This window comes from Larimichthys crocea, chromosome III (assembly GCF_000972845.2).
Source record: "Larimichthys crocea isolate SSNF chromosome III, L_crocea_2.0, whole genome shotgun sequence".
Classification (NCBI taxonomy): Eukaryota; Metazoa; Chordata; class Actinopteri; family Sciaenidae; genus Larimichthys; species Larimichthys crocea.
The window spans coordinates 42,547,286-42,572,849 of record NC_040013.1 but is presented as its reverse complement, the minus strand read 5'-3'; the positions used below and the strand labels follow the sequence as shown (position 1 = coordinate 42,572,849).

The 25,564-nt window shown below is 39.2% G+C and overlaps 1 protein-coding gene across 1 annotated transcript; it reads left to right on the top strand.

Moving 5' to 3' along the window:
- Window positions 1-531: 531 nt before the first annotated feature.
- On the top strand, window positions 532-24,924 carry prkg2 (protein kinase cGMP-dependent 2). The gene is made up of 19 exons (XM_019272408.2): window positions 532-675; window positions 1,538-2,069; window positions 5,231-5,397; window positions 8,377-8,490; window positions 9,798-9,903; window positions 10,718-10,781; window positions 15,251-15,328; window positions 17,147-17,241; window positions 17,873-17,941; window positions 18,434-18,532; window positions 18,716-18,866; window positions 19,712-19,848; window positions 20,871-20,960; window positions 21,266-21,407; window positions 21,948-22,111; window positions 22,326-22,448; window positions 22,796-22,858; window positions 22,999-23,065; window positions 24,376-24,924. The coding sequence occupies exons 2-19, from the start codon at window positions 1,546-1,548 to the stop codon at window positions 24,469-24,471; spliced, it is 2,349 nt and encodes a 782-aa protein (XP_019127953.1). The 5' UTR covers window positions 532-675; window positions 1,538-1,545; the 3' UTR covers window positions 24,472-24,924.
- The last annotated feature ends 640 nt before the right edge of the window (window positions 24,925-25,564 follow it).

Sequence of the window (25,564 nt, the reverse complement as noted above, 5' to 3'; positions counted from 1 at the left end):
TCTCTAAGTTCACAAATATTGTTCTAAATGTGCAAAAAAGTGACTCTCAAAAATTCAAACCAGTTTTTTTAAACATTGTTTTTAGCTAAATGTGACAAAATGTTGCTGTTATTTTCAGAGCGAGACGCTTTACAAACGGCACCCCATACGCAACCATGTTGTTAACTTGAAGGAGAAACTAAGGTAGCTGCAAAATGTTTGAAAATCATGAAAGAACCATGTGGGCTACTGTAGAAACGTGTCAGTCTCTTTGGAAGAAGACCCTTACAGTCTGTAGATATAAAAAACTGAACATTCTTTCAGGTGATTAGTTATGCATATTATATTCCATTTCTGACATATTGTGTAAATAGAGGCCCCTAAATCTGACACAGTGGGCCTGTGAGGTGTAATTTTTACAGCTTATACAAACTTTTAGAGTTGACGTTACCGTAAAAAAATAAAATAAACAGGATGTACGTCGGTCACACCTGACTTGCCAATCACATCGGTTGCCGCGCACGCGAGAACGCGCACCGCACAGAGGAGGAGGAAAGGAGAGCGCGAGAGAGGTAGAGAGGGAGGAGAGGAGGAGAGCAGGCTGTGGATGGACTGTTTGTCTCCGGATGCTCGAATGTGCAGATACGTAATTTCTTCCAGTAAATCGTCTTCAAGGCTCGTTTGAAAACTAACCGGGTGAGTACCGAGATTGACTCTGAGCTCAGCACGGATTCATTTATCACTCACATCTATGGAGAAGAATGACGAGGCACTGCTGTTGGTGCAGGTGCACGATCCTATTAGGAGATGTTTTAAGAAGTAAACTTTTTTTTTTAAAGGATTAAGGGTTCTTACTTTATTCTTATAATTTAAGACGTTCTCAGTTGAACTTTTATCTGGCAGCCTGGCTGTTTAAGCTCTATAACAAAAGGAAAAACAAGTGGAATCTCTTCAGTAATCTCTTTAAATATGTTTGTAAATGATGACAGTAATTTGGATTTTCAGAATAATGTTGGAGAACAGTCTGATCTGACATCCACTCACTGTATCCCAGCAAGAATGCCATGAATGAAGTCTACTGTATGTGTGAGTGGGTGACAGTCCCAAACAACAAAAACTGTATTGTTCTCAGACATTTTTTCCCATATTTCAGTCTTACTATGTGGAAAGAAACAAACTTTAAAAGATTACTTCAGAGTCAAATTCACTTTTATTTTGATACATTTTCTTTTTTCATAAGCAGCATTTCTTTCACTGCTAGCAGATAGGGAGTGACTGTTGATGTAATGTAATACTTCCTGCCTTCTGAATAATAAATGGAGAAGACACTCTCATTGACCATTATATACTGATTTGCTCTCTCTCCTCTCTCTTTCCGTCTTTCTCCAGTTTTCTCCCCTCACAGCGTCAGCTCTTTTGTTTGAAACCTCACTCCCAGCTTCCTCAAACAGACCTTTTCATGCTAAATGTCACTGTACTGTTGGGAAAGCTCACTTCTCTTTGATAACGTTTCAGTCAATTCAGCAAATATTGACTTTGAAATCTCTCGTCTCCTCAGGTGATAAGATGGGGAATGGTTCAATGAAATCAAAGCGATACAAACAGACAGACGGCTCTGCAGCTGCATCCAACAGCAGAGCTCACAAAGATAATGGCGGCGGGTTCAAGAACTCGTCCCTGGAGTCCCTCAGGGCCCGAGTGGATGAGCTGGAGCGAGAGGGCAAGAGGAGGGATGAGGAGCTTTGTGCCAAAGAGCAGCAGATCAAAAGTCTACAGGAGCAGCTGGCCAAACAGACGAGAGCTCTGGCCGAGCTGAGCGAAGAGCTCCAGAACAAGTGCATCCAGCTCAACAAACTACAAGACGTGATGAAGAACCAGAGTGGAGCCTCAGCAGCTCTGGCATCAAGAACCCCCTCCATCAAAACCAGTGGCAAGAACAGCCCCAACCTCGGTGTTCGCATCAAGGAAACCCTCAATAGAAGGAAAGGGGCCAAAGCTGGAGTGTCTGCCGAACCCACATCCAGGACCTACGACTCCAGCAGCCTGCCAAAGTTCTCCTTCGAGAAAGCCCGGGTACCGAAGGATGCAAGGTGAGAGGTTTGTTTTCAGGGAGGTTCAAAAACAAAAGGAGAAAGAAAATGAGACCAGACAGAAGGCAGTTAAAGGTTCATGATGCCCTCAGGCTCAGTCCATCTCAGTGGAGGAGAGTTAAAAATGCAAGCAGCAGAGGTTTTTAGTGGCTTCTGTGAGGATGTAAAAACCTATTCAGTCTAAGAGTTTTTAGCTGCTGGTCTTTGAATATATAATTAACTTTATGACGACTCTTCAGTTCCAATGCCACAATATACAGAAATATTGTGCTTCCAACTTTGTGCTTGTGCTGCTTTCCTGTTTCAAAATGTCCACAATGCCAGGTCTATAACAAAATGGTCCTCTCAGCTTGGTGTGGAAGAACATGACTAGCCTACACAGAGCCCTGACCTCAACCCCATTCAACACTGGGATAAACTGTAACACAGCTGTGAGTCAGACTTTATTGCCCTACATCAGTGTTGGACGTCAATCTGAATGGGAGCAAATCCCTGCAGCCAGGAGACAAACTCTGGCGGAAAGCCTGACACCAAGAGAGAGGAGGCTGTTATAGCAGCAGAATGATGTCTGTGATTTTGGACATTTAGTAATAATGTAGGTATAATCTTTGGGTGTCCCCATACTTTTGGCCATGGAATAAAATGTAATAAAGAAACAAAACCTTTACAGTTTTAAGAAAATGTTCTGTACACATTATAATCATATTTTAAATGAATATCAAAGTGCACACAATAGTTCTGTTTCTGTAATTTATTACCTAAAAATGGGGATTATTATGTGACTATATCTGTTCCAGCAGGTGTAAACAGGCATCTTTCTTTGCAATAAAAGAAGAGCTCCACCCCTGCCGTGAAAAACAATCACCCCACTGTTACCGTTATGATTGATTTATACTAACTGTCTGTGTTACAGTATGTCCCACCCCAACACAAGTATATCAAATTAAGGAAGTAAGTCGATCTCGAAATGCTGTTACCTTTTCGACAGTGCCAGGCTAGCCATTTCCTCCCATTTCTTTGAGCTAAGCTAAGATAACGTCTGCTTGCTATAGCTTCATATTTAGTGTACAGACACTTGATATCAATCTTCTCGTCTAACTCTCCAACATAATGCAAATGCACTTTTTTCCCTCAAAAGTCAAACTATCCTGCCCATTTCAGGTCAGTTCACTCAATTCTAATGGTATTTAGAAGTCTGTCATGCTTTGGAAAGCTTAAAAATCTTTAAAAATAGCGTAAAAATCTAAAAGGATACAGGACACAGACGCCACATCATCATGCCTTTTTCATTTTTGTTCTACAATCAACAGATCAGTTAACAAATGCTTCCCACGTCCCTTTAATACTCTTCTCTGATTGGTCATTCAGCCGCTTTTGTTCTTTTACAGCGTTAATGAGTGCAAACATAAATAAGTACTGGGCTTCTTTGTCATTTTAACACACCCTGGCAAAGAAAATTAGTCATGTTTTACATTTGTTTTGCCCATATGACACTGTGTAGAAAGATCCATTAGAATCAAATCCAAATGTACGACCCCCTGTCATGTCGCATCATTTACTGTGCACACAACAAGCTCAGGGAGACAAGAAACAACACAAAAGATGATTTAATGAGAGCAGTAAGTCTTATTGGATTTTCCAACATGAAAGGCAAAGTGTCTTTTGTCACAGTAAGTGTTCTTCCTATTGTACAACATGAATCACAGCGCTGTGCAGTGAATAAATGTGAGCATGCAGAGTCTCCCCCTCTCAACCTGATCCCCATGTTTAAAACATATGCCGCTAATAAGCCCAGCATGTATTATATAACCAAAACTAATGTAAATAAGGCAGGCTGGTACCCTCATGCAGACTGGCCCTTTGAAACAGAATACTCATCTTCTGTGAATGACAGTGTAACATGTTGCAGACTTGGGGCAGAGTAATGACACATCTAGGTGGGAGGAAAGGATGTGGTTTGAAAAATAAAAGACTGGATGTCATCTGCTCTTGTTTTATGAAGCCCAAAGTGATAATTTATTACACACGATAAGGTGAATAAACAGACCACCCACCACCTGCACTGCTCGGCTCTCTGAGCAGAGACCGGGTCTCATGATCTATAGTTTGCATTCAACTGTGACTCTTAACCTTTTCGGTTTACAACTCCCCAAAGCAAGTGATGTCTTCTTCTTATGGCCCCTTGCTGCAGCTGTTAAAATGCACAACGGTGAACTTTGACAGCTCATGATGATTTTATGTTTTCGCTGTTTCTTTTGATTCATTGTCGGAAGGAGCCCAGAGGCTGCAAATAGTCATCTTTTCACAGGGGACAAAATATTTATCATGCAGACTAAAAACGTGGTGAGTAATGTGGATGTGGGTGTCCTGGTGGCTCAGAGGGATCAGGAACATACAACATAGCTACAATCAGCGATGGGAGAAGTACTTAAAATGATCCGTAACAGTTTTAATACTTAAAAACAAGTATTAAAACTGCAATGGAAGCATACAGAAAGGCTTGACCTCAGTAAACATAAACAAGTTAAATAAATATAACATACATCAGGTATCAAAAGTATCAAGCTGAAAAAATGACAGTAAGGTTGTTTATGTTTTTGGATTAGTTGAAGAAGGCCATGAAGGATGGAAACAAGTTAAATAGGTATGAAGGAGGAAAAGGGAGAGAAAGCAGCAAAAGTAACAAAAACAATTAAAGAAAGGAGGTAAGGAAGAGAAAATGACTGAAAGAAAAACAAAGAAGAAAGAACAGAATGAAAGAAGGGAGGACAGAAATGAAAGAAGAAAGACGCAAAGAAGACAGAGGAAGAAAGATGGAAAGAAGAGAGAAAGAAGTAAAAAGGAAAGACATAATTGATGGAAAGACAAAATGTAAACACAGGAAGGATTGAAGAAAAGAACAGTAAATAACAAGTAACTACATCTGTATTCTACTAAAAAGAAGTGTAGCTAGACAAAACACTTACATTAAGTACAGTTGTCGATTAAAGGAACTAAGGCACAAAAACAATCTAAAGATATGCGACAAACAACATGTGATTCGTCCAGTGCTGTCCATTACAATCAAACATTAGCTAACGTCCCCAGTTACAATCACAAACACCACTTATTCTCAAAGCTGAAATCATGTTTTCAACTCTTCCTCTGTCTGTTGTGAACAGTGTAAAGAAGCTTCTGACAGACGCCCTGAACAAGAACCAGTACCTGAAGAGGCTGGAGCTGCAGCAGATCAAAGACATGGTTGAGTGCATGTATGAGCGCACCTACCAGCAGGGAGAGTACGTCATAAAGCAGGGAGAGCCTGGGAACCATCTGTTTGTCCTGGCAGGTAGGTTCAGGCCGGTTTGATCAACTTTTTCTTATTCAAGAAATAAATTAGGAAATTAACATTTTCTGTCCACCTCAGATTATTGAAGACTAGTGTTGGTAAAATATCACATGACATGTACGAAGCAGTAGCAATGTGTGATATTCTGAACCATGTCCAGTGGTGAAGCCAGACTGTTCTGTGACCTCAACAGGTGGTTTCACTGATAAAGTCTTCCTCTCTACTTGTTGAGTGTTTATCAATAGGTGGAGTCTTTGGTTGGAATGAAAATCTGCAGACCATCAGCTCTCCATTAACCACTGCTCTAAAGGGACAAAACAAGCACATGATGTAGAAAATCCTGGGAAAAGATGAATGCCTGTAGGCTCTCTGCACATTTTTTTATTTATTTATTTATTTATTTTTTTACAGTTTTTCTCCATTGATTTGTTGCTCTTCTGCCAACTGTGCTCTTAGACTGCAAATGCATTCACTTAAGATCTGTCTGGTTTTCTTCACACAGTTCTCTTAAGTTTTCACGCAATAGAAAATATGGGTTGCAAGTTGGGATTTTCATCCACCGCAGATTAAAACTGTGCAAAAAATTTTTTTACGTTTGGTGCATCAAACTGTAGTGATTCAGTGAATAAATCATGACGTATATAAAGCATGTGACTAAAATATCAGATATGTCCTCTCAAATGGATACATGAAACATCATATTTCCATAATGTTTTTCCCACCATTTGAGGTTTGCCTGTTGTTTTTTGACTACATCTTTTGCACCCTATTTTTCTACAATCGTATAACGGCACCAGACTGGAGCACCTACTGCACCCACTGCTATCTCCATGAACTCCTTCCAAATATTTTTTGCATAATAGCAGTAAATGGAAACACACATACAAATATATGCATATAAATATACGCATGTTTCCATTCACTGCTGCATTTTCTTTTGCAGATTCTATCTGAGAGCCTGCTCACAATATTCTCAATTTTGTTTCAAAAGACGAGAAATCTGTTTCTGCCGTTAACTGTGTGAATATAAAACTTTTGATTTCACAATCAGTCTGATGTCACATGTACAGAGACAGTGTGTTAGTTAAACCTAGATCTCATGTTCAGGTCACATGCCGAGGTCATGAATTTGGCCTGCGATGACGTCACATGATGTGAAGAATGCATTTGTCAGACAAATGTTTTTTTTATTAAAGATGTCTAGTCAGAGGAAATATTATAGTGTGATGTGGATAGCCAGATATAAGGTAGTACTTAAAGAGACCATTCATTAATCCTTCACAATCTGCGTATTATCTTACATTTGACTACATTTTAAGTGACCAATTACTGAGTTAAAATTGTGCTGACTGCTGTGTCTGAAATTAACAGAAAAAAAAAATTGGACTTTGGCAGGAAAAGCAGAATCACTTGCCACAGCGGCATGTAGCTTTTTGAGATGCCTTCATGATTTTTTCGTTCTTTTTTTTTTTTTTTTTGCATGCTCTCAAACCTTACCCTTACTGGCTACTGGCGTCTCTGACCACGAGCCAATCAAATCAAAGTGAAACAGCAGCTCTGCATCATGTGATTTTGATTGGTTCCATGGCTCTACACTAATTAATGGCAAAAAATGTAGATTGTAATTATTCTGTCCATTGAAAAGTATTCTTAGCAGGTGTTTATAATATAAATTCCTCCATTTTTTTTTTTAGCTCTTGGCAGGAGTCAAAAAGCAAATTTTGGTCACTAATATATTCACCCAGACACTGTGTGCTATGAAGTGCATGCAGGTGAATGCACCATTTATTTTTTATATATATATTAAAATATTGTTATTCACCAATCTTTTACTTCTTTATTTATTTACTTATTTACAGATTCTTTTAATTGTTTTTTTTTCTTTCGTTGATATAGGAAACTTACAGCTAACTTTTTGGTCTCGAGTAACTGGTACATCTCAAACGTCACTGGCAAATCTCTAAAAGTAACTAGGCAACTAAGTTTTTTAGATTACCACATGTCCTCAAAACAGTGGTTGGTCATCTGCCTGTGTGAAGTCAGCCATTCACAGACAGAATGTCCTAGTATTTGTTCTGCTGTCTGGTGTGACCGTGATTTCTTACCCTGGACAGAAAAATGCCATGGGTCACAACAGTAATGTCTCCAGTAGAGTCATTGCCATAAATGTAACAATCAGATGTGTCCAAAATGACCAAACATATTCATGTTAAAATGACTAGAAAAGACAAATAATAAGACACAAGTTTGACTGTGATGTTACTCTGAAAAGGGAGCAATGAATCTGTGACGTGTTTTATCACCAAAAATGAATCATACACAGCTTTTGCTTTTGTGATGTGTATAGTTACTAAGGTATTAAAACTGCTCATGATTAATGATTATTCACTAATGAAAGCCCTTGAAATAATCGCGCAGATGTCAGGAGCCACTGATTGTAATCTAATCTTCTAATGAAGTCTTTAATTTGATTCATAATTTGTGCAGCAAATGATTTCTGTCAGGGTCACTGATGGACCAAGAGCCTAAAAATACATAATATGTTATGTATATATATGTTGTGGTAACAGTAGGTGCAGATGGTAGGAAGGAGGAAAGGACGCAGGGGCAGGGATATTTTGTTGTTTTCTTGTCTTATGATTAAAAGATTTAGTAATTTAGCAAAGATAGTCTTTTCTTTTCTTTAGACTGATAGCATAGAGCTTGACAGGGGTCGCTCCAAGAAGAATTGAGGCTCTAAAGATTGTAAAATTACAGGAAATTGTCCATATCTATGAGCTGGTAAAATCATGGAAAACACATGAAGTATTTTGTGATGTTCTAGGCAAAGAAGCCTGATGAGTAACCAAGCCCCTTATCTAGTGTTAAACTTAATATATATATATCATTTAATTTTGCCTGTAGCATGTGTCTTGTGTCCTGTGTTCTAAATGTGGGTTTACAAAAAAACTATTGATTGTCCTTGTTTTAAATTTACAGATGGGAAGCTGGATGTGTTCCAACATAACAAACTGCTCACGTCGATAACGGTGTGGACCACATTTGGGGAATTAGCCATTCTGTACAACTGCACACGGACTGCATCGGTGCGAGGTAAAGATAAAAAACAATCTCAGAACTCAATTTCTCCTAATCAGTCTGTACTTTTACATTTTCTGAATATGACTGAAACCTGTCCTTAGACTGAGCAGTCAGTCGGTGAGTCCATGATGGCTGAAGATGAGTGCTCCAGGCACTGAATCAGTGAAAATCAGAACAAAGTAATGAAGTTATCAAACAGGCTCTGACGTGGTTGTGCTTTCCTGCAAACCTAATTGGCTGTAATTGTGGGAAGCCAGTGAGGGATTCTTGCGCTAGTTGCTAAACTCTAAACAAGAGTAAAAACATGCAAATAATTCAAAATAATTGTTTTGACTATTTTACTTTGACAGTGTCATTGTTTGGATAGATTGATTATATTGGTTTTTCACACAAGGATTATTAACAACAGCTAGCACCTGTAATATTGGGATCGTGGCAGAGGGTAAAAGATGGTAGCTACAATGTTACTGGCCACCCTGACCAATGAAAATGAGTCTCCCATCCGGTCCAGTATCTTTTAACATGAATGTAATCTGACACTTCTTTGACCTTCATCTGAGTTGCAGTGCCTTTGCCAGATAGTGAGAGCATGAGAATCAGATAGGTCATTAGACTGAAGTAAACAACCTTTTGCATGTGTGTGTTGACAAAGGCTTTACATGATATCCACAGCTTTGCATTCTGATTGGTTTTCACCTCCTTGGCATTTGGAAAGCACATACCATGTACTATGTGAGTGCTCTTTGTCTGGGTTTGTATATATAACCAAGTAATTGACTGGTGGTCCTTGGGGGAGGGACACAGAGCTGACCTCAATATTCAGGGTGAACTGGAAAAACCTTGACAGTTTGACAAGTCTTTCTGAGCGGGTTTTACTTGATACCAGATGAAGTGGATAACGGGGAACTCTTTCTTTGCTACCGGTTCATGTCAAACTTTCACAGCTACTTCCTCCTCGTACCAACAAACGCTTGTCTCAAAGTTCCTGTAGATTTGATGTGACTCACCACCAAGATAGAGGACAGATTATAGTGTTTTTCTCGTCTCCTTTGTCCATCTGGCAAAACAAAACAATACATAATTACTCTGCTGTGACAGAGGGGTTTAATTAAACTAGAACATGGGAAGAAAGATAAGGGAGGAGAAAAGAAAATGTCCTTTTTTTTGTCACTCACTTTTCCATCATGGTCTACAAGTTTTCCTCTGTTATTGAAAACAGCTGTGACTCCTTAAATATTTACTAATCAGGTTAAGTAGTTCATTGAAAGGTTAGAACCTGGACCAGGACCCAATTTCTGATGTGATGTTTGTTTTTTAAGCGGTGAACAAAGTGAGGACGTGGGCTTTGGACCGGGAGGTGTTTCAGAACATCATGAGAAGGACAGCCGAGACTCGACATGAACAGTATCGCAACTTCCTCCGAAGGTTAGCCCCAAGCTATAGCTGCTAAGATAGCATTGCCGTACTGGTATAATTCTGAACATTTTTCCTGATACAAGAAAGTAAGAAAGATAACAACATTGTTTTTCACTGATCTGATGTATGATATATGATTTTGATGGATGCCTGCCAGCCAATTAGGAAGTGCTTTATAGAGGACATGGTAGATGGTCAACAGATCTCTTCTGTAAAGGTTTGAGTTCCTGATTATTGGCAAAGTACCCAAAAAACGTGAAAATAGCCCAAGTAACTGAGGTCTGGGGGCTCTGCTGGCCACAATATTAGAATTAAGAGTGTGTCTTTAAGTGGTTACTTAATTTCAATTTTAAACAAATTTGATTGAATGGATTTTTGTACCATGGATAAACAAGGTAGTTTAGAGATTCCAAAACAAACTCATAGCTACAGATTGTTAATACATCAGTGGTGGCCTAATTTGTTAGCAATCAGTTAGATCCAAGTAGCAGACCCATGGCAACATGGAGTTTTGTTTGTGTCCCACCAATGAGTCCAATCTTAGCTCTGATTTGGTCTGGTTTGGATGGTCTCCACCACCACCTGAGAAAAATCTATTGGTCTCTCTGCTGCCCTGACGTTCAACTTTCTTTACTAGCAACTCTTTTCATATGGCTGTCTGCTGTTTGGTGGGCAGGTAGTGTAGGTCATGTAATTTGTCAGTTACATTGTCCTGGTTACTTGTTTACTGTAGAAACATAGTTCCCTTGTAGTGTATGTGCAGCAATTTGTTTTATGATGTAGAAATGAACTTTGATCATCTGTGTTTTGTCTTTTATGTCAGTGTTTCACTCTTGGCTAATCTACCGGAAGACAAGCTAAGCAAAATAGTGGACTGCCTCGAGGTGGTAAGTTATTCTGTCAAACTATCTATACTTCTACTGGAGGGACAATTAGACTTTTCATTGTATTTCCTCAGTATTGCACAACCCTCTGGCAGCTCATGGGAGCCCCAGCATTGCAGATAGCTGCTGTCAAAATATCATTACCATTTGGCCATATACCATTACTGTGTGTCAGCATATTCCTTCCACCTCCAGTCGGCAAGACCTCACAAATTACCTTGTTGATGAACAGAGCCGATATTATTCCTGTCATCGCCGGGTGCTGTATATTGTTACCATAATTATTTGACCAAGGCCCCAGAAAGTGTTTATTCAAATGGGGGACGAGTGATTTCTTAAAGATGTGCAAGTGACAGGCTTTTGGTGCAGAGAACATATAAGTGTGTAAAAGTGAATGTGTGTGTAAGGGTGTACGTCGAAACATGCAGAAGAATGGCTCTCTCCAGTTCTCCTCCATAAGCATTGTATTTCAATGGTGAAGGAGAAAGCGGAGCACAGCTTGTCAGCTTCAGGTCAAAAACAGCCTCTCTCAGCGTCTTTTCACAACGAAAACTTCAAGGACGTTTGTTGCAGTCCTTGGTTGTCCCACTACTTTCCACTACGGGAGAATTTCCTTATTCAGTCATTTCTGATGGAGCTGACTCTGTTGTCTCTCTCGGGGGGGGGGGGGGGGGGGCTGGGGGGGGGGGGGGGGGCTCTGTAAACTTAATAGTGGTGCAGATGTTCGTCAAGAATCCGCCAGATAATATTGAAGCTTCTTGTCAAACAGTGGCGGAATGGAATTTTGTGCTTTCTGGTGTGTGTGTGTGATTTTTTGGCAGTATAGTATGTCTGTGTGTGTGTGTGTGTGTGTGAGTGGGGTCCGGGTACCTTGGGTGCTCTGTCAGGTTTTCAGTCTGATCTGCAGATTGGAATTTGAACTGGAAAGTTTCAATGGCAAAAGAAGGAGCTCTGTTGAAAGTAAAAACCTCAACTAGAATTTAAAATAGCTTACCTTTCTATTCATTCAGGATCTTGGCATGAAATAACTTATATAATAAATAAATAAACACACACACACACACACACACACACACACACAGTGCCTCTTAAATATATCTAATTCTATCTAAAAGTATTGTCCAAAATGAGGAAGATGCTAACTATAGTACACAACACAGGTTGTGAGAGCTACTATATAATGTTATATGTTCGATGACAGATGGTCAACCTGAACAATGACATCAAATGTGCTTTCAGACAGTGAGCTCCATCTGTTTGATATAATTCATGTTAATTAGTCCAGCACATGCATAAATTGTCACGTTTTCCTTCTGTTTCCTTAGAAGTGATGAACGTGGATGTTACTACCATTGGACGTTGAAGTGTTTCTTAAGTTAAGATCGAATTGATACAGACAAATAAAACAATTATTTGGTTAAATTTATGGAAAGATAGCCTTCGTTCACCCAATTATTATTATTTACCGGGACGTGAATGGAAGAGGTTTGCTGGGAATGTGTTTATTATCCCGCTGGCAGAAAGTTAAATGAGAAGATCAATACCACTTTCACATGGTATAGTGACTAGAAACAGGTGGTTTCCAGTCACTGTGCAAAGTGTTAACAATTAGTACTGTTATTTTTCCAGTCTTGAACAAAGTTGCATAACATGTTGTGACACTCTACATGGCACACAGATGGCATATGGACCATGTGACCTAAAGTATGTGTTGTACATATATATGTATATAAGTTCTAGTATATTATAATACAAAATTTAAAACCCCAATGGAAAAAATCACTCATGCAACCACTTCTCTACTAAGTTGTCCAAAAATACCACTTCACTGCAAAATGGGGATGGCTGAAACTGTCATATTTTATCCCCTTTCAAATTCATTCATGCATGTTCATGTCATGACTGATATTTCAACAACTCCAGTACAATGTTTTTAAGGAGCTGCACAGAACAACAGATCCACTTAAGGGCTGCTGAAGACTGGGGTGGTCTTAAAAATAGGTTTAGTCCTTCCTCTTGTTTTAGTGTCTCTGTCACTGGAAGCAGAAAGAGGCGTGCAGTTGAATATGTGCTGTGACTGGTCGATTGACAGTCTCCAAAAATAGGACGACTGCAGCCAAACCCAGCACACACAGGGCAGAGCATTAACACTTTAACACTGACATGAGCAAACCAAGTTGATGGTAAGGATACGACAGAAGGGAAAGTATGTGATTGTTGTGGGTCTGGGTACTTGAAGTCTTAAGAAGAGACATAAATTTAAAGTTTTTAGAGAAAATCTTTCTTTCCTGAAAAGATAAATGTTAGGCTCAAGTTCAGGATTCAAGCTTGGAAGCTTGGTATAACAAACCCGAGACATAATTCAAATGCTGTCGCTCCCCTGCATAGTCACTGTATCATCCAGACAGACTTTATAAACAAAACCACTGTCTCCACTTTTACAGGCTGGTGTTAAACTAGGCTCTCCTGAAGCGTAAATGGGACGTAAACATGCTTGGACGCTCAAGGAAAATGCCACTTGTGTCAAGAGTTTTGACAGTAAACACTGAGCAATGTTTACACACGGTTACTCTGATTTGTTTGTTCACTTTTCACCAAAATTCTCTATAGTCAAATGGATCACGGCCATTATCTCAGTGGCAGGAATTTGGCATCTGTCCCAGAGAACATTTCATCATGGTCACCTTCATTCTTTGCACTTTTCTACTTCACCCAAAAACTTTAAAATGGAAAGTGATCTGGCAGATTGCTGATTCAGCAGCCTGGCTTTATTGCTGAGGTGGAGCGAGAGAGACTGACAGCATAAGGTGAAAGAATTTGTCTCTGAATTAGAGCTCAGTGGACATATGTGGTTTTGTTTGTACTCAAGAGAGAACATACTGTACCTCTGTTTAATAAGTGTCATTTAGGTTTATGATGCTTGTAAAACTCAACTAAACATTGAAACAAACTTTCTCGGTCAAGTGTGATCCTACTTCTGCCCCATCTAGAGTGTGCCAACCAAGTCTGATTTGGGAGTTTCTACTATAGCCAGAGGAACTGTTTGTTAATGATTGAAATGCTTGATTGATGAAATTGATTTTAAATCAGTACAAAGAAAATATTTAATCAGCAAAAAAAACATAGCAACAATACTTCAGGCTTTGTTAGCGTTTACCTCTTACGGGCAAAACCAAAAAATTAATGAAGATTTTTGCCTGTAATAAGTGCCTGTGGTATAAGGGTGATAATGCACTTCTGATAAGTGATCTCATATATAAAATAAGGGACTTACATACAATTTCGCAACATAGTGGTTTTTACTTCCACTTTGTTCATCATTTCAGGACATCATATATCAGTCCAATTCATTTTATACTATGACCAATGAGAATGCCAGGCGTTCATTTCTTGTAATGGACAGTATAAACGGGCACCTCTGTTACAGATATTTGTCTGCTAGATTAATGCTTGAGAAAGAGAGAGAGAGAGAGAGAGCTAGCATGTGTGTGTGTTCATGTAACTTAAGGAGAGTGGTGAATGTAATTGTAAAAGATAATTGATAATATCATGTAGCATGTGGTGAAGCACTGTTCTCTATACTTCAGGTTACGTGTATCCACAATTAGATAACCGGTTAAATCAATTTTATTTATCTTTACAATTTGTACAGCATACAACACCCTCAGCCCTCAGACTTTTGTCTTAGGATGAACAGGCATGCATTTCAATTACAGTTAATTACAGTATAGACAATATGGATAATGGTAACATGTGAATGCAACCTGATATCAAAATGGTCTGGTTTAAGACTGCTGTAATCTGAGCATCTGCATCTGCTTTGCTGAAACCCTTTCCTGCCATTAGCTATTGTGCATTAGATGTTTATGCTAGGCTATGTCTTGCCTGACAATGCCAGCAGCAGGAAGAATAAATTACATTTATAAAAACTATAAATCTAAGAATATGTTGGGATTCATATTTTAAATTTGATTACAAGTGGCAGTTTATGTGTTGCTCGTTTTTTGCCTCTGTGTCTTCTTTTACAAGTTTGGTATGTACACCTCATCAGGTTTGTGTATTGTCACACATTATTAGTATTAGTAAATGAATCGAATAGTAAAAATGTGTTACATTATGTACACGTATTCCTTCAATGGTTTCAGTAAATGATCAAAAATACTAATATTCACCATTGTACCAATTCATCCTGTTACCATGAAAAGCTCTCATAAAATCATTTTAATTAACACATACTATTGACCTATGCTTCATGTTTCATTATTCCCATGAGCTCCCTAAACACCCCCCCCTCAGCAGGTTGAGGAGCTCTGTATGACAAAGCATCATCGATGGCTGAACTACAGCTCACGCAGGGGACTGGGACTACCAGGAATCAGACCAGCTGGGTCGATGGTGAAATCAATATAATGCTTCAGTTCTGACTATGTCCCCCCTTATCGTCCTCCCCCCCGCTCCCCTCATTCCATTAGGAATACTATGATAAAGGAGAGTACGTCATCCGGGAGGGAGAAGAGGGCAGTACCTTCTACATCATCGCACAGGGAAAGGTAAGGTGTCATATACACTGTAAAGGAACAGTCACACACAAGCACATCATTTAGCTTATGTTATATGTCAGCACTCTGTAGCACTTACTGTTTACTTTAATCCTAACCCAGCGAGTTCACCTGTCTTGCAAAAAAAGTCCATGTTGGTACAGAGAGAGATAGATGCTACAAACATGTTCCATCTTTTCTACCTTGTTTACCTTGTAGGTATAATTTTCTCATCTTAGGCTAACATTTGCATGTTAACACACAGCTGAGGCTGATAAATGTCATTCATTCAGCAGGCATTAGGTCTGATGGTGGTGCTAGATGAAAGGTCAAAAGATCACAAGATCAAGTCACTGAGATTCATCCTACGGGAACCATGAATGTTTGTCCAAAATGTCATGGCAATTCAAACAATAATTAAGATAAGTCTCCAGAAAAGCAGTGGATTAGTGGTAATTAAAATAACTTTTGTCTGGGAGGGAACTTGCAAATACTCACTACTTACAGGAAAAGTTCTGCTCATTTTTTAAATCGATCTTTTTAAATAGGCTTACTCCATTATTTCCCTTGGTTATGATAAGATGTTGTACATGGGCTGCACTGCAGCGATTTCTGCGACGTTTTCAGACTCTGGAACAATGACACTTATTAGGGCCAAAGTCACAAGCCTTAATCCTCAATGTGGTAAGGACACCACAATAAAAGAAGTCCTCCAGTGTTTCAGTAAAACGCTTTTCTCATCAGTCATCATGAGTGTTAAATGGCCACAGAAATACCACTAGTCTGGGACCGTCTCTGCTTTCATTCTTCATCTTTCCCCTTAAATTTGGTTTCTATTTGAGTACAAACAAAACCACATATGACAATGAGTATAGTATTGGCAATTTTGAAGTGCTTTTAGGACATTATCAGACCATAATGGACATTGTTGTATACCTTACATAATGTCTGAAATCACAACCAACGGAAATAATTTAAATGTTAAAGTTAAAATACAAACAAAACAGACCAGTTTTGGCCAATACTTCAGCAAAACAAGATCTTGGTCAAACTGTATGTGAGTCTGGGAGGTGTTGGACTGTTACTCACCCGCCCGGCTGTCTGATAAGTCAGCAACCTGACACCGAGGAGCGAGGGGAGATGGAGAGGGGCCAAGGCTATCCACAGGGGACTTTCAAAATGCCATTATGAGCCGATGTGAGACACAGCTCCATAGTGCTAAGCTAACCAAACCAGAGAGAGACACATGTTGTTTAGGAGTAAGGGGTCTAATACAGGAAATGGCTCTACTACCCCCACCGCCACTGCCACCCCTCCACCTCTCCTCTGAGTCTGCCACCAGGAAAAACAGGGGAAGTAAAGGTCACTGAGGTCAAACGGGACACTTACCTAAAACACACCCCGGCCGTTATGGCTGTGATGTCATTGCAGCATTTCTTCGGCAGGATGGTGCCACAAGTGGGATGTCTGATTCTCGACCAGGGTGGGCCACTGGTTTTTAGAGCCTCACAAATAAAGAGGAAGTTTCACAACATCCAGGCTGCCAGAGCACTTTTGTTGAAGTCTGCTCCTCTATAGGTGGCAGTTTGAGAGACGACAACAGAGCAAATAGAGGCAGCTGATTAAAAAAAAAGTGTCTATTTTGGCAGCATGTCAAGAAAATATACTGTATGAACGCCACTTAATCACTCATAGCCCATCATGCTCCAATTACTATAATTGAATATGTCAATTATTTCAATTTCTTAGAATTTGGACTTTTTACAATGCACATGAAAATACTTGGAAAATTGAAAGCACCTGTAAAAGCTAGCTAACTATGTCGTGCAGGTGAAGGTGACCCAGACCACCGAGGCCCACAAGTTGCCGCAGATCATCAACACGCTGCAGAAAGGAGACTACTTTGGAGAGAAAGCACTTATAAGGTAAAAACAAACATCACATACCACCACAGATTTTCCTCCTACCTCTGGATTTTTTAGTGGAAAGAAATACTGTTGTAATAGCCAAGTCATATTAAGTCATTTTTATTATTCTGCACGCAATCACACATTTGTCTCAGAAGGTTTTAGGACACCCTCTGGCCTTAAACTCAAATGAGGAACACTCCACAAAAAAACACTCAAAGTGCAGGAAGGCAGTGTTTGCTTTCCATATTTAAAATAATGAGAGGAAGGAGCAGGGCTATAAAAACTTCTGGTGAATATGCAGCCGTATGAGAACATGATGACTTGATTTTCACATTTTAATTTGATTGACTTACCTGTTATCTTATTACATGTAATCTGATTGACAGCCTTACATGTCAATCATTAATATGAGATTCAATTTCCAAGCTTCATTGCTTAAATTGCTTTATTGTTAAAAACTACTAAATATACTAAAAATATTTTAGGGATACAAAATGTTTCATATGTTGATTGTTTTAGAGGAAGCACAGCTGTGACTGTCTCGCACAGCCTTTTCTTGTACACACTGAATACAAAATGTCCTCATCCTTATCAAAACAGTTGTTGAAGGTGTCAGAAATGTGTGCATTCTCTCTGTCTCTTTTAGTGATGATGTCAGGTCGGCTAATATCATCGCTGAGGAGAACGGGGTGGAGTGCCTTGTCATCGACAGAGAGTGAGTATTCTGACATTTGAAATGTCATTTTCTGATTGGGAAATCAGACATACAACATGTTCTGTCTGTAACAGGTTATCAAGTAGCACTTTATATTTAGCCTATATAATTATGGTGTGTGTGTGTGTGTGTGTGTGTGTGTGTTTATTATTTTGTTGGCTAAATTACGGTACCAAAAAAAACACTGAGTGAGTTTTCTTCAACACTGAGTTCCAACTAATGTTTGAATGCCAGCTAAAAGTGGCATTTCCAGTATGTTCTCCTGTTAACAACAACAAAATGTGATCTTCCTTAGAAAAACATACAATAGGGTAATTTTAGCTATCAGCTGCTGTCAACAGTGTGCACAAAACTTTTCTCTTTCCATGATTTCGTCTTGTAATGTAGATCTATCTCAGCAGGACACCGCGGTTAAATCAAAGTCGCGTTAAGAAGCCTCTCAGCCAAGATTCCAGTGGTTGCACTGTTGATGTGTGGTTGTTGCTTTTCCAGGACATTTGATCAGACAGTGGGCACCTTCAATGAGCTGCAGAAGTACCTCCAAGGCTACGTGGCAACACTTGATCGTGACGACAAGAAGAGACATGCCAGGTAGGTGCAGCACTGCATGCTCAGGCCAGAATACTGAATGAAAAGCTGTGTTAAATATATATATTTTCCATTTTTGAACAATAACCTTCTTCATGTTACTAAGGAAAATATACACATAACATTTTTCTCATAGTTTGAAATCCATTACTTTTTATTGGTTGGTTGTTCTATGTCTCCATTCAGGAAGTCAGTGTCACGCCACCAAAGCCAGCCGCTATCGCCGGACGTCATCCAGCTGAAGGAAATGGTGTCAGTGTTCCCTTCATCCAGGCCTTTTGACCACCTGCAGATCATTGCTACTCTCGGGGTCGGCGGCTTTGGACGAGTAGAACTGGTGAGACGTCAATCTTGAATCCTGAATTACATTTTGTTATTTTAGACTTTAAGCTGAAAAATTATTGATTCTAAAAACAAGTTAGTGAAAATACTGTTTTACAAAGACAAAGAGGTCATATGTATGACTGCAAAAAGCTCCAAAGTTTATCTAAGTTAAGGGTCCAGTGTGCAGGACTGGCATCTAGCAACTGCAACTAGTTAAATGCGGATCATCTCACCCTTCGCTTCCAAGTGTGTAAGAGGAACTACGGTGGCAGCGAAACTCGCAAACAATAGAAAGGGTCCTAGCTAGACCAGTATTTGGTTTGTCCGTTCTGCTACTGTAGAAACATGGCAGAGTGAAAAGACCCGTAGTGTCTATAGATATAAAAGGCTCATTCTAAGATAACAACAACATAATGATTCTTATTTTCTCATGGTCATACATGAATTAAAGCATAGTTATGTATATTATATTTAATTTCTGCCAATGGGTCCTCCTAAATGTTACACACTGGATTTTTAATTTGAGTTTTAGCAGTCTGAGTTAGACAAATGAAGTAGGTGTCTGACAGTTACAGTATTTTAGCATAAAAAGGGGAATTTTGAACAGAAATGACTTGGTTTGGGTATGTCATTTAACTTAAAATAAAAAGAAGGAACAATTACTGCTAGTAAAACAGGTTTTAATGTTCATATGGAAACCTGTCTATTGTTTTGAGACAGACTTGAAAAATTGTGAACCTACCCTTTAATGTTATTAATTATAGATGTGCTTTTTCTGCAATCAATGCTACAAGTTAAAAAGTCTGTTTTGAAAAAAGCTTATATTGTGACATCCACCCTCATATTTACCATCTGCAGGTGAAGGTGCGGGGTGAGGACATCACTTTTGCACTAAAGGTCATCAAGAAAAAACATGTTGTGGACAACAGACAGGAAGAGCACATCCACTCAGAGAGGAAGATCCTTGCTGAGGCTCGCTCGCCCTTCGTTGTCAAGTCAGTCCTCCCGCCCAGCCTCCAAACCCATTTCCATTTTTCATCCTATGTGATGAAGCTCTGCTCTATTAGTCTGGGAAAACAGTGTGGCGCTTATTAGTTTTTGATGAGATCACAGTCGAGGCCTCAAGCTGATTACATCTTCTCAATGGGGTAGAATGCCAGGGGATATTGAGATGTCTGCTACGAAAATGTTATTTGTTATGAAATATCACAACGGTAGCTTTTCTTTGCCTTTTGTGAGATTACAATGATCTAATTTCATTGCATGCAGTGGAACAGACTCAGATATTAAAGCCATTCCTCACCTTCTGAAACGCTCCTTCTGCTGACCTCCTCTTCATGCACTACACTCCATGTGTTTATTTGACCTTTGTCATATGTTTTAACTATTATTTCTTCATATTTCTAATCTGTTTTCAAGACTGATGTTAGGTAATCTAAGATTTAAGACTATGCAGGATGACTGTGGTAGAGCAGTTAACATCTGTATCTGTTGTCTGGAGCGTGATATTGAACCTGGTCATGCTCCTGGGTTGCTATTAACAATTTACTCTGAAAAAACCCCAGAGTCAATTAAAATCCCATTAGTTTGCAAATTAAGCTATAACTTGTCCAATAATGCCTCTAAATATATTATAGTTCACTGCACTGCAGTACATTGTAATAATATGCACTGGGGCTGCATTAGTGAATTTAAGTGTCCTACTTATTGCTTATGATCTTTTTTGCATCATTATTCCATCATTCTCTCCCTGATGCTTTTTCATGTGTTTATCAGTTTAATATTTAATAGCAGGAAAGTTAGCCTGAGTAATGTTTTTTTCTATACCAAAACAAAGCTAATGTGGAATATTTTAGCAAGTGATTATTAAATGTGAATGCTTTCAACTCATTTTACAGTGACAAGAAATAATAGTACAAATATATAATAAAAGAGGACAAATGCGGATCTTAAATTAATTTTGTTGACATGAAACCTTTTTCTTTGAAGGTTAACACGTCTGCTTCTCTTATTCCAGACTATATCGCACGTTTAAGGATAACAAATATGTGTACATGTTGCTGGAGGCGTGCCTGGGTGGAGAGATTTGGAGTCTGCTCAGAGACAGGTAGGAGACACCAACCACTGACTGATGCCACTGACGCTGTTACATTTTTAGAAATTTTGCATCCTTGATGTGTAAAATTATTGTATTATCGTTAGGTTATCACCTATTGAGTGGACTTATATCCTATCTTACAAAAATAAATCTCAGGCACACTTCATAAATCACTGAATATGGGCTGCCTGCAAGTGGGTTCAGGTGCATTTGTGTAATGAGACCACTGGTGCTGCTTCTCTTTCTCCTGAAACATGTAAGATCTGACCTTACTTGTCAGAAAAAAAGTTTAAATTTGGCTTTCTTGTCTTTAGGGGGAGTTTTGATGAGCCCACTGCCAAATTCTGCGTTGGTTGTGTCACAGAAGCTTTTGATTACCTCCATCGCAAGGGCGTCCTCTACAGAGATCTGAAGCCTGAGAATCTCATGCTGGATACTGAGGGATACATCAAACTGGTGAGTATGCTGCCAGTGATTGAACATATAATGTCTTGAAAACATGAAATAACTATGACATCAACTGGCAGGATAATCTTGTTCTTAGATTGGCATTGTCAAGAGTTTGATGACTGTGATAACTAATGTGTTTCTAGAAGGTTTAAGTAATCTAGTCACAAATTTGCATTATACAATTAAATGACAATTCAGAAAGTCTGCAGCTTCAAAGTCACAAGACACAAAAGTTTTCTTTCTTTTTTGATGGCACACATTGAAGTTTGTCTACAGGACATTTCAAAATTGAGAAAAAAAAGATTGCAGTGTACATTGTGATTATTTTTTGGCCAGTGAGCCCACCCCTTCATTGACTGTAGTACTCAATGTACTAAATTTATGGTAATAAAACTATGTACTCATGGGAGGTACAAGCCAATAAGCACTCCAGTGCCTCAAAAGCTCCTTAGTTAGTGGTCATTTTCAAATTCATTAAAGTATTTTTCCAGGAATAGGATAAAAATTCCCCTTTCTGGAGTTAACCAAACAACTCTGTCTATCAAGGTTGACTTTGGTTTTGCCAAGAAAATCAGATGTGGCCAAAAAACATGGACCTTCTGTGGGACACCAGAGTATGTGGCCCCTGAGATCATCCTCAATAAAGGCCACAACTTCAGTGTGGACTTCTGGTCTCTGGGCATCCTGGTGTTTGAGCTCCTTACTGGCAGGTTAGTGCATGTGGTCATTTGTGCTTTCACTCTGTAGCAAGGCTTTGTTGGAGTGCAGCACCCCATAATCATCCTTCATCTAGTTATCACTTCAATCTTCTTCTGCTGATTTGCAGTAATTATGTTTGTTGACTTGAATAGAGCACTGCTAAAAAGCTTCACTACAACAGACCTCAGCTAAATCAAAGCCTGCATTTTTTTCCATCCACTCCAGTCCACCATTTTCAGGGAGTGACCAGATGATGACGTACACTTTCATCTTGAAAGGAATTGAGAAAATGGACTTCCCCAAGAAGATCACCAAGAGACCCGAGGACCTCATACGCAAGTTATGCAGGTACAAGATCCTACAGGCAGAGCAACATTCAAAAATGAAACTAGAAAATCCTCCAATCAACCATGTTTACTCAGCTACCAAATTTCTCAGAGCAGAATGTGATGATGACGATGAGGAGAAGACAGATTTTAGCCTAACAATCCATACCTGAGATGGGCCTCATGTGATTTAGTTAAAACTCGCTTAGCCTTTGAGTGTTTCAACTAAAATCAAGGAAATGTCTTCACATTTCTAAGCACTTGGAATTTACCCAAACTAGAAAATGGCAATAACAATATTTGAACAAAGCAAACAAGATACAGAGAAAAAGAAACTCCAGTAATTTCCCATCCTGATCTACTTTACAGGCGAAATCCCTCAGAGCGACTGGGCAACCTGAAAAATGGAATAACTGATATCAAGAAGCACAGGTAAGAAGGAACTGGCTCATCTTGTTGCTGATCTCAGTGGATAGATTAGCTGTGCAAATTAGCAGTGATTCAACATTATGAGTGTGGGCCAGGGGTTTATGACCTCTTTTTTTAATGCGCTGTTCATAATGTGTCTGAAGGTGGTTTAACGGCTTCAACTGGGAGGGACTAAAGGCGAGGAATTTACCATCTCCACTGAAAAGAGAAGTAAGTATATTTATTTATCCGAGCTTGTAACTAAGACTTTGCAAACTCTAATGCAAATATGATGACAGAGCACAACCTAACCTTTTTCACTTGCAGAACTGTCAAATGCTTTGTTTCCAAAAAAGGTTGGCGTGCTGTCTAAAATGTAAATAGAAACAAAATGTGATGATAAGCAAAACATTTAAACCCCATATTTAATTGAAAATAACACAGAGATAACTTACCAAATGTTGAAACTGAGAAATGACACTGTTTTTGGAGAATTATATGCCTATTTTGAATATGATGCCCACAACACGTTTGAAAAAAAATTGTGACAGGGTAATGTTTACCACTCTGTTTATCACCTCTTCTTCTAACAACACTCTGTAAGCTTCTGGGAACTGAGGAGACCTATTGCTGTAATCTTGTAATCTTGCCTGATGTAGGATTTCACCTGTTAAACAGTTTGGCGTCTCCTTTGTCGTATTTTATGTTTCATAATGCGCCAAACATTTTCAATAGGTGACAAGTCTGGACTGCAGACAGGCCAGTATAGCACCCGGACTCTTTTGTTACGGAGCCATGCTGTTGTGCAGAATGTGGTTTGGCACATCATCACATTTTCTTTCCATTTTACACAAAGTGCCAACTTTTTTTTTCATATGTGGATGTGAATTTCAACCATTAAAATAGTGTAATTAAAATATTGTATTAACCTTTTGTGTGTCTTGAAGCAGGCAGCTATACCCCTTAAAATTTGTATTTGTTCACATTTTATTGGGTTTTCAATAAACACATAGAAAGGGAGTGGAGAAAACAGTCAAGTTTCTGCTCATGTCTGTGTTGCATGTGTCACAAAGGGCAGCAGATGTAGTGGTGAACCTCTGATTGTTGATTTCTAGCTCTCCTCAAGGCTTCTCAAAAGAGGTTATCAGTTAAGCATAAACTACCTTATGTTATTACATGATTGGTCAATTACGGCATTCTGCGGTCTGTAATTTCTGTATAGCACACTGCTGCTATGAATAACAGACTGTCACTATGGACGCTGTTATGATAATAGGCTATGGAGGACCACAGCTTATGCAGTAAAATAATTTTAAAATCTCTAGTAAGTAGCTGCATGACTCCACTTCGTGTCAGGATCTCGAATCACTGTGAAGAGGTTTATTTAGCAACAGTGACCAGCTTGCTGTACATTATACCTGATATAGTAAGAATTGACTTAAATTGACCATTTTAAAATCCAACAATGGTCATCCACTACTGTTTGATGTCAAAACTGAGTCTCACTCTTTCCCCTTCCATTGTATTCTCGTCAACTACAGCTTACAGGACCAACAGATCACAGCTATTTTGACAGCTACCCTCCAGATGAGGACAGTCCTCCTGATGAGCTGTCTGGTTGGGACATGGACTTCTGAGACCTTCTGCTCCATCTTTCCATTATTTTCCCTCCGCTGCACACCTTAACGACCAGAACATAATGGACGACGTGGGTTTTCAGGTTAACTCACATCACTTCTGGCAACCATGATGGAGGTCCTCAGGGTCTAGGCAACAGAAGCTTTACCTGGTTACTTTGTGAGGTTTGTGGTCTCAACATATATGAACAGCTATGAGAATTCCTCTTTGAGTTGGACTGTAAGCTTGTTATGAAACTTTCACTTTCTGTCCTTTTGGTTAATGTATCTGACTGGCACTCTAGCAAATCAAGTGAAATGTAGTGCTGATAGTGGTACAGTAGTAGCAGCATGTTACCATTAAAGCTAAAATCTGAAATACTTAGCTACCGAGGTTCTCCTCAATCTGGGACAGTGGATAAACACCTAAACTGAACACAGCTGGCAGTGTTTATGGTAGGGAGGCCATGTAGGGATTAAGTCCTTGTTACTAGCCCTTTCTGGATGGTTGGAGCTAGAATGGCAGTTGGTGAGCGCAGACCTCCGCCAAGGTGTTTTGGTCCTAAAGAGATGTTTTAAGTGGCTTTTATAATTTTATAAACAGCACACCGTTCACTTTAGTTATGATGGGTTCGCACATGTGTGACAAATACAATTCATTTTGCCATAGACACCTGTGTTACAACTGACTTATTGAGCAATGTCAACAAAAGCGACAAATCATTTGTGTATCTGCACTGGCATCTGCATCTTCTTTAGCCCATGCTACACCTTTGCACCAAATTTTATGAAAATCAGGCCAGTAGTTCTTCTGTGATCTGACAAATTCTGATAGACAAAGGCATTTTGACTTGTTACCTCTTTGGAAGAGGTAACAAGTCAAAATGCCATTGTGGTAAAGTGGAAGAGTGGTATGTCAACAACATTTTCACCACATACTGTAACAAGAGAGTTTCAAAAATACTGCATTTTCAAAGTTTGAAAAGATATTGATTACTGATTATTGATTACAGCTTTAGTTTTGCTAAATTAGCCAGCAGGCCGTAGAAATAGTAACTGTGTCCAGGATAAAAGCTGGCCTCCTCAGGCTCCATTTTATATTGCTTAGGAGGGA

What these genes read in the sequence shown, in the direction of transcription:
- prkg2 (XM_019272408.2), top strand. Translation starts at nt 1,546, where the DNA reads ATGGGGAATGGTTCAATGAAATCAAAGCGATACAAACAGACAGACGGC. An exon ending in GGAGAGAAAGCACTTATAAG is followed by an intron (nt 17,242 to 17,872) that starts GTAAAAACAAAC and finishes TGTCTCTTTTAG; the next exon opens with TGATGATGTCAGGTCGGCTA. An exon ending in CATCTCCACTGAAAAGAGAA is followed by an intron (nt 23,066 to 24,375) that starts GTAAGTATATTT and finishes CGTCAACTACAG; the next exon opens with CTTACAGGACCAACAGATCA.